This window comes from Typopeltis vanoorti, chromosome 2 (assembly GCF_054136105.1).
Source record: "Typopeltis vanoorti isolate ZY-2024b chromosome 2, IOZ_Tvanoo_1.0, whole genome shotgun sequence".
NCBI lineage: Eukaryota > Metazoa > Arthropoda > Arachnida > Uropygi > Thelyphonidae > Typopeltis > Typopeltis vanoorti.
This window is the reverse complement of record NC_143550.1, coordinates 89,409,033-89,419,223: the sequence shown is the minus strand read 5'-3', so window position 1 is coordinate 89,419,223 and position 10,191 is coordinate 89,409,033. Positions and strand designations below refer to the sequence as shown.

Below are 10,191 nucleotides of genomic sequence, written 5' to 3'. Positions count from 1 at the left end.
AAATATACTAAGATACGCTATAACAACGTATGCTTTCTGCGCACGCTGCAAATTAAATAGATTAATGTTGCTACAGTACAAAATGATAAAACTGACCTTTTGGGAACAAAGAGAAAATAACGACCTTATATACATTGCAATGTCAGAACACAAAATACTGACAGCAAAACATTTATGTCATTATGCAGCTTTGCTAAAACATTACTTCGATGCCAACTACAGGACAGTCAGAAATACATACCGAATAACAAGACCTTAGACTATTAAATATATCACACATAAATACAAGAATCACTAAGGAAAGGCCACGCGAAACTTCTACATCCCAGACATGATAAACAAATTACCTTTTGAATACAGAAACCTTACAAATTACAATAGCCTGAAAAGAGCTCTAAGGACATACTATGACCAAGAAACACGCACCCAAAATACCATACAAACTTAATGAAACACAATATATTCGTTCCGGCTTCCAGTTCAGCAACGCATCAATATATTTTGTGTGTGTGTGTGTGTGTGTGTGTGTGTGTGTGTGTGTGTGTGTGTGTGTGTGTGTGTGTGTGTGTGTGTGTGTGTGTGTGTGTGTGTGTGTGTGTGTGTGTGTGTGTGTGTGTGTGTGTGTGTGTGTGTGTGTGTGTGTGTGTGTGTGCGCGCGCGTGCGTGCGTGCATTCGTGCACGCGCGCAAATTTCTCAATAATAGATTTCGTAGCTTCCCAACACAGCAAAAAAAAAAAATCCAATAAATAATAACCAACTGGTGCCATCTTCAGATAAGCTTACTTATAATCTTCGAAGATGAAAGCAGAGAAATTAGTTCTCCTCCAAGATGTATCATATGTAAACAAATGCATGTAATGTACGTATCACATGTAAACTAATGTATGTAATGTAAGTATAATATGTAAACAAATGTAAGTAATGTATCATATGTAATCAAATATATGTAATGCATGTAATAACTGTAATAAAAGTATGCAATATAGAGTGATTATATCATTGATATTGTATATATATAGAATAAAATTGCAAAGTAACACTATTATTATTATTATTATTATTATTATTCCTGACACCTCCAAGGAGTCCGAAGACTCATCGCGGGAGGACACCTACAACTGTCTCAACCACTACACCGAACCACTACTACGAATCATCTCCATCAACGCCATCTACCGCCCACCTCCACCACTACCACAACTAGTATGTTTTGTCTGTAAATTGCGTGTGTTCTGAAGGGCCGATTTGTCTATATGCGGGATGAAAAACCCGAGTTTCCGGGAGAAAAATCCCTGCTACCTCCGTATGAGATCGGCTAACTCACCTTCGCTTGAAATCGTCCAGATAAAGATTCCTCCCGTCGCGACGAGAATCGAACTTAGGCCTATTCCAATCGAAGGGCGCAACGTACCGTCATTCTTCCAATTGCGCTACGGAGGCACTATATATACGAATATTATAATAATGTACGTTGTAAACAGTTATTGTTATTATTATTATTATTAAAAAAAACTTTATGTACGAGGAAGTATTTGTTATGCATAATTGTGTTCAAACAATGTATGTAATTTATCTGAGAAATAATAAAATGTTAAAAAAAATCATCATCACCATCATTTTCTCACAAGAAAAGAACCATTTTCTCCCAGTATTACTTTTCACAACACCCAAATTTTCAGACAAGATGATAATTCTATTCTTCGAATTACCCTGACATCAAACCATTCACAACCATTGTTGCTCTAACATTTGGAGTGGGACCCTAAAAGCTCCCTCAAAATGCTTGACTCAATACACAGGCGAGCAATTAGACTTATTAAGGACCCAGCTCTTATCAACTTACTCCTTCCACTTTCCCACAGATGTTTGGTTTTTGCAATATGTGTATTCTATAAATATTTCCATGGGAACTGTTTATCTGAAATAGCATCAATAATTCGCCTACTTAATACTATGCTTGTCGGATCAATTGCAGCTGTTGTTCAATATCCTTTTACAGTGATCCTTGAAACCAACAGAACAAGTTTTTTTTTTACTATTCTGCTACTGCTGTAATGTGGAACAGTCTTCCCCCTGATGGATATGGTATTCCCAAGGAATACCATATACAGTCTTTTAAATCAAATGTAAAGAGGTTCCTCCTTTTCCAACCCAGTATCCACATACGGTACTAATGTACTATTGGTTGATCAACCAACCTCTCGTGTATGGGCCCAACATAAAAAAAAAACACTATGCACCATGTTACATACACCTGGTTGATATATTTTAGTAAAGTGAGCTCTTATTAATTGAACAATCTCATTAGCTTCTCACAGTAGCGTACCCTGTACATTCAGTAAAGTTATTGTTCCACATTCATTCTTTCTTCTGCTTGCGGCATCACGAAAAAATTCTTCTGGATTGCCTTTGAGAGCTTTCGTAGCTCAGTCAGAATGGACGAAGCCCTTTGGTCGGAAAGACCTGGGTTCGATTCCCGTCAGTGACGTGAGGAACCTCTATCTGGTCTCTTTCGACTAAAGGTGAGTTAGCCGGTCGCATACAGAGGAGTTTTTTATCAATCGAAAACTCGGTTTTTTCTTCCCCCCCGAACAGGAAAACCATCCCCGTGAACACACAGGGATTACAGACTTGAATAAATCCCAGCCATATGCCGGTCAGCAAAGATTAGACATAATTAGACTTCCCAAGAAAGCATAGCATGTTCACTGGCACCAACTGGTGGTAAAATAGTCATATTCTTAACAGAGACCCCTTTTTGACGCTATGAACAAATCCAATACTCTTTGACCTCGAGTTCCTTTTTTCACATGCTGCTTGTGGTCCGTATAAAAATTATACGAGATCTCGTACATCTATTTTCATATCTGATGTCTCGCATATACAGACATTGTTGCACATGATTATCAAATTCAAACCTGGCAAGCATATTATGATCCTTCTGCATCATTACCTCTATGATAAACTTGTATCGGTAACATAGTTGCATATGTTGGTTGCTATTATGCATGTTCCTCTATATCTAGCCTTGATAAGACCCCATCTAGACTACTGTGCCCAGATATGGGCGCCAGGGTTTCTTCTTGATGGGGAGGAAGTGGAGAGGATCCAGAGACGAGTGACCAAGATGATAGTAGGTCTGTGGAATGAACCTTTTGAGAACAGGTTGAAGATTTGTGGGTTGCAAAAATTGGTTGATAGGCGGAAAAGGGGTGATGTGATTAAGGCATTCAAATTACTGAAGGGTTTCTACAGGATTAATCTAGAAGATATTTTTGAGAATAGGATTGGTGATGGGAGGACTAGGGGCCATTCATGGAAACTGGGCAAGATTGTGGTTAGCAGGGGTGTTAGAACTAGGTTTTTTACTTGGAGAGTGGTGAATGAGTGGAATAAGCTGCCAGAATCTGTTGTGGGTGCTATGACCGTGAATGAGTTCAAGGCGAGGTATGATAGATACTGTGTGAATGTCGAATAGTTGCTCTTGACATGATGTTAGGGCCTCCCTCGATCAGTCTGTTGACTCCTTGGAGTTGCGGGAGATAATAATAATAATAATAATAATAATAATAATAATAATAATAATAATAATAATAATAATAATAATAATAATATATTTTCACCATTCCTCTTAAAATGATATATTCTCATACCAATAAAGAATTTCGCTAGAATCCTGATACCAAACGCATTTAAAAGCGTTCTGTCCCTCATATAAATCCATGCCTAAAATCACTTAACATATCCAAAACTCGTAACCAATCTTTATACACAGCTAGTTCATCCAATCGTTTGCCAAGATAGCCATTCTTCCTAACTGATTAGTGGCATATCTCGGTAATATGCTTACAACTTTTCCCTTCTGGCTTCACTTCTTCCAGTAATCCTGTCATTTCCTTTTTCATACTGAAGTAAATATTGAAACGGCCAACAGAATAAGCAAAAATGATATGGTAGGGAGTCAACTGGATACATTTAAATCGAATAACAGAGTAATTATTTAAGACACTAAACTAATTGTATATAAGATAGCATGCAGATGAATTGTAACGGAATGGACTGAGAGCTATGTTAAAATAAAGTAAAAGAAAAGAAAAAAACTGTTCAAACACAAGAGAGACTAGATATAAAAGTTCTGAGAAAATAATTTTTCTTAGATCCGATGGCACGAACAGATGGGAAAGTGAATCGATGAATTCCAGCATTTTGAATTTATGAATGGCATGAATCATATTAAAAATTGCCATATTGAGAGGAAATTTGGCATTATCATGAGCATGAGCAGAACCTATCTAAGGTGGTACGGTCTTTAAAAGTAAAAGGGAAATGACAGGTTAGCAAAACATGTCTTTCGAGTAAAATAGCACGGAAAAAATGCCATCAGAAGACAAAGATCAATGCAGGTTGATTCAGTTAATAATGCCTTCGTCAAAAATATAGGATCTGAAAATATCGAAATTATGACCTACAAGAGATTAAATGCATTAAAATGTTTTGAAAAGTAATTAACAATAATGAAAACTTTTCAAGTAATACTTTAATAGTATTCTGAGCGCCATTTGAGGGCACATGTGAAGGACTGGATGTTAATGATAGAGTAAAGTTAAGGTCTTGGAAGGAAAAGCTGTTTATTGCCAGAAATCAGAATTGGCGGAGGGCAACATGATACTGTTTGTGAGACTGCATGGCATCCGAAAGGAAAAGTGTCATCTTTCTAATTTTCTCACGTTCGACAGCAAAGTGAAGCTAGATAGATTGGATAATGGAAATCGTTATATTGCAGCACTTTTCAAATCAGTTTGACAGGATAACGGATAAAATGCTGTTAGGTAAGGTGCAAATGTCGATGATTTTGAAGCGATGCTTTAGATAAGCAAGTGTTTTCCTGCAATGCAAATCTTGTGAATACAATATTTGTTAACAAAAATGTGGAGTTGTTGGAAGATAATCTAAATAGACTAGTACCTCTCCAGATATAGTGGTCATTGGTAACAGGAAATTCATTTAATATAAATTCATCTATGTGTACTGCATAGCTTTAAATGCATAGACCCAAATAAAATGGATAGAAGACCACCTAGCTGATGTTTAGAAGACATATTCCAGAAAAAAGCTTAAAGGATCACTGCTTAGCATAGATATGGACTAATGTTCAAAATGGTCTCCTGGATTTCATGATGATGTAAAAATTATAAAACAGATTCAAGGACGGATGACAAACCGGTGATTATTTTTGTGGAAAACTCCTTGAGAAGTTAGGAAAATGGAAGCTGATAGGAGGAAAAGACGGGATATGACATAAAACATATAAATTACTAAAGAGATTTAATAGAGTCAATGCTAGTGAAATCTTACAGTATATGACTAGATGGAAGAGAACACAAGGATCACCTCTGGAAGTTATGCATTAGTGTGGCCAGTAAGAGTATACAGCTTAGATTTTTTGCTTAGAGAGTGTTTAGTAAGCATAGGTAATCATAGGTATTCAAATAGATTCAGCAGGAAAAGTAGGATTTTCTCTTCTATTTAAGAAGCGATATAATTGGCATTACTTATTATATGGCATTAAAATAACTATAAGGCAAATGAGCAGTACAAGGAAAGGTCAAAAAGATAACCAGTTTTGTATGAAAGGCAAAATCAGAATATGAAAGGAAATAGCGGCATGCCAAAGGGAATCATAAAGAGGTCTTTCACTATGAGAAAATTAAAAGGAAGAATGATCATGGAATAATAATTTTGATTAATGCCGATGGTAGGAAGGTAACTGAACATATTGAAAGGGAATATCATCCAAGTGGAGAAATTCCAGTAACAATAGATATAATAGCATATTACAGAAGATGGGTGTGAATATAGCTATGGAATTAAAACGGTTAAGCAGCTAGTGCTACGAGAAGGTGCTAAAGTATTGGCTGGGCCTTTGACCATATGTTTAATTAGCGTTCTTTAATTTGCCTTATTTTTTTTTCCGTGGAGAGTGGCAAGTGAGTGGAATGGATTCCACAGAAAAGTATTGATTATTTTGAAATTACTATAACGGTATTTTTTCTGACGGTTTAGTGGTTTGGAAAGCAAACGTCATTTTCACAGGATTACTGAAAATGATCATCATCATCAGTTGCATCAGTCTAGATACTGGTAGCTCAGCAGCAATTTCCTCCATTCTGCTCTGTCATTGTCTTTCTTCTTAATCTCCTGGTAACTCTTCAAACCCGTGCTTTCTTTGACTTTGTCAACAAAGCTTTTCCTTGGTCTGCCTTTTCTTCTTTCCTCATCTATTTTGCCTTCAGTTGTTCTTTTCACAAATCCATTATGCCGAAGTATATGTCCATACCACCTATCGCTTCTAATTTTGATCGATCTAATTAGAGTTCTTGTTTCGCTTATCTCTCTCTAAGGACTTGCTCGTTTGATTTTTTTCTGTCCATTTTATTTTGTTCATGCGCCGCTAGCACCACATTTCAAACATCTCCAATCTTCTTACGACTTCTCTGCCTAGAATTCAGGTTTCACTTCCATGCAATGCTCCATATCAATGTCTTTATTATTATTATTTTTTTTTTTCAATTATAGGTTGAGGTTTCTGTTAAAATGCTTTTCATCTTACAGAATTGAGCTTTTGCATTGTCTATTCTTGATGTTATGTCTTCTCTTGTTCTGCCATCTTCTGTTATTAGGCTTATTAAATATTTAAAGGTTTTTACTTGTTTTATTTGTTTCCCGCTGATGTCTATATGCTCTCCATTGATAGGGGTTTTGCCTGTAACAAAGAATTTAGTCATATCTGTATTGATTTTCATTTTATATTTTTCGAAGTTATTATTTAGCAATTCTAGTATTGTTTTTAATGCTGTTCTGTTTTCTGCTGCAAGGGTTATGTCATCAGCCAATCTCATACACGACTTGCTCACCATTTATCTTTATTTATGCTGCTATTTATTTTATCTTTAGTTTCTTGAATGGCCTTTTCAATATATAAATTAAATAAAAGTAATGCAAGTATACATCCTTGTCTTACTCCACTCCTTATATTTATTATTTTCTCCTTGTCATTGATTTTAATCAGTCCATTTTGATTTTCATAAATTTGATAAATTATTTTCCTATCCCTCAAGTCTATGCCGATATTAGTTAGATAGTTTAGGATTTTTTTGCTACTTTACTTTATGAAACTCTTTCTGTAAATCAAGAAACCAATTTAAGTATTTTTACTAAGGTCTATTCTTCTCTCTATCGTTGTTCTTAAACAGTGTATTGTCTCTCCTGTTCCTTTATTCTTTCTGAATCCAAATTGGTGATCATTCAGTAGACAATCTGTTTTTGAATAAATTCTATTTTGAGTAATTTTCAGCAGAATTTTGCTCACATGTGAGATTAAAGCTTTTGTTCTAAATTGGCTGCATTTATTAGTATTATTCTTTTTTGATATTGGTATTATAGTTGATTTCATAAACTCTTTTGGTATTTCTCCTCTATCATAGATTTGGGCTATTAATTGATAGAGTAGGATTTTTGCTTCATCAAAAATTCACCTGTACTTTTCACCTAGATTTTGTAGTAGTTCTATAGGAATATTGTCTATACCTGTACTTTTCTCCTTACTCATTTCGGATAGTGCTTTATGAAATTCTCGCGTTATTGGAAGTCCTACATTATCTTCATTTTGATTTTCTATGCTAATATCGACATCAATTTCTTCGTCATTATAGAGATTTTCAAGATAATTCTTCCATTCCAATATCCTCCGATTCTATGAGTCATTTTCCATTTTCTTCTTTGATGGCATTGTTTTTGAAATTCTTATTAAAATTGAAAGTCAGTTTGTGAATTTCTTTATAGGCTCTCTATGTTTTCTGTTTGAAATAATTCATCTATGTTACTACATTGTTCTTCTATATTCTTTTTTGGCTTGTCTACATTTTCTTGTAATTTGAAAAAAAAAAAAAACAACTAACGCCTTTTTTTTCCATAATAGGGAGTAGCCGCCTTTTTTCCCTATCTAGCTTTTGGAGACTGAGTGGGCAGTTCAATCTCCACCAGTAGCCAATCAGAGATAGCTGGCCCATGTCTATCACTAATTATAGCAACCACCGATGAAGATGAAGAGGCTGGCAAACAAATGCTGCCATCTCTTGGTACCTAACCCTAAGTCTAACTACAAGCGGCCAAGCGCAGAGGATGCAAGCGTCACTTCTACTGAGCTACACAGGCCTGTAATTTGATTTTTAAGATATTTGTATTTGGCCACGTCTTCTTCTTTAGCAGCATTTTTATGTTTTCTTCTTTCATCCACAAGGCCCAGTATTTCATCTGTTATCCAATGTTTTTTTCTTTTTCTGTATTTTCCAATAATTGATTTGATGCATTTGTAATAGACTCTTTACTCATATTCCATTGGTTTTCAATATTATTCTGACTATTTATAGTTTCTGGAATGATATGATCAGTTGCCTCTGGTATCTTCTCTTTACTTCTTTATTTTTTAATTTTTCAAGGTTACATCTCATTGGTTTGTATCTTTGGATTTGTTTCCAATGTTTCAGTTCTATTTTCATTAAGATAAGGTTATGGTCACCACTGATGTTGGCACCTGGATAGCTTTTGCAATTTTTAATTTGGGTTCTGTATCTTTTCTTGACCAATATATAATCTATTTGATATCTATTTGAATCTCCAGGCACTTTCAAGGTGTATTTTTGGAACTTGAAATACTGTATTTGCTATAACTAACTGTTTTTGTGTAAAAAATTATATTAATTGCTTTCCTCATTCATTCCTACGTCCAAGACCAAATCTCACTGAAACATTATCATTGCCCTCTTCTCCCACAATAGCGTTCCAATCTGCCATTATTGTTGTATTGTTTTTGACTTTAAAGCTGTTCCAGATTTCTTCAATTTTGTTCATAAATTTCTTCATCGCCAAGTTGTGATGTTGGCATGTAGACCATTATAATATTGAGGTTTACTAGTTCATTTTGAATACTTATAGCCATGATTCTATCACTGTGGTTAATTACTGTAGTGATTAAACTTACAACTTTTTTTCTGAAGCATCATTGCAATGCCTGACTCTCCCTTCTCTTGTCCTGAATATATTATTCGAAATTCTCCACTCGAGAAATCACCCTGCCCCTCCCATCTTGTCTCACTAATGCTGAGAATGTCTATTTTAAGTCTTTCCGTATTTTTTTTTCACATTTTCTATTTTACCTGATTCCATGTTCCAATATTCACCTTATTTCTTGTCTTCGTTTTTGAATAAGTACCAGGATTTCGTTCGTTGTCGACTTGAGAAGCCTGGTTATTTCTCCTGCCGGGCATGATAAGGCTCCATCGCCGATCTTGACTTCATTTTTAACTTCCATTGCTGCCTTACACATCGCAGTATATTGTAGCATGTATGCTACGGAGGTTAATACAAGTAGCTCTGCTGCCCGCTACTAGGAATGTTAGTGGTTAGTTGAAACAGGAGGAAACATCCATAGCCCTCGAATACTCTAATAGCTTTAGGGAGAATGGAGGACCTCCTCCTGGGGTTAATAAGCAAGAAAATAGACAGATAGAAAGTCTTGAGTAAAAAAACCCTCATTAGGAAGAATGCATTGAAAATGATCATATTACATATATTAGCTATCATGAATTATAACCAGGTGGCACATGTGCGATTAATGTAAGAATGACATTAGATAAATCGGGCATCGGAGGAATTAAGTAAATTTAACTGTCGTATACCTATACGGATTGCTCTATCCGGATTGATGTTTTTATAATCTGAGACAATCGTGAACTAGATGTATCTCTAGAATATTAACTTCAGTATTCATATATTAAGTTATATAGTACTTAATGCAATGCCCAGCTTGAGACTAGGTCAGTCGCTGACAAATTTTACGTGCATCAAATTTGAGTCTTGGCTATTTTGGGACGCTCTTAAACGAAAAAGATTATTGAGTACTGTTAGTCCAGATAAATCTACAGAAAGCTACTTAAAGCAAATGCTTGTGCAGTGGGTTACCAAGTATGAAAATTTTCTAGGTTTAACTGAAATAAAGCAGACACATAATAAAGTCATTCAGGTAATATTTTAATGGATTATTATTGTTATTGGGCTTCTCTGTAGTCAGAGAATTCAGTAGACGGAACATTGCGTAACGACTTTATATCGCTGCTTCACAAATTATTGTT

The 10,191-nt window shown here is 35.3% G+C and overlaps 1 protein-coding gene across 2 annotated transcripts in view; it reads left to right on the top strand.

The window, feature by feature from the left end:
* Positions 1–9,728: 9,728 nt before the first annotated feature.
* The window catches only part of LOC150109237 (mitochondrial potassium channel-like), a 58,740-nt gene continuing 58,277 nt past the window's right edge, over positions 9,729–10,191 (top strand). For both annotated transcript variants that reach the window (XM_090412328.1, XM_090412320.1), the window contains exon 1: positions 9,729–10,082. In XM_090412328.1, the coding sequence (XP_090268454.1) occupies positions 9,858–10,082 (225 nt within the window). In that variant the 5' untranslated portion in view covers positions 9,729–9,857. The remainder of the gene's footprint in view (positions 10,083–10,191) is intronic.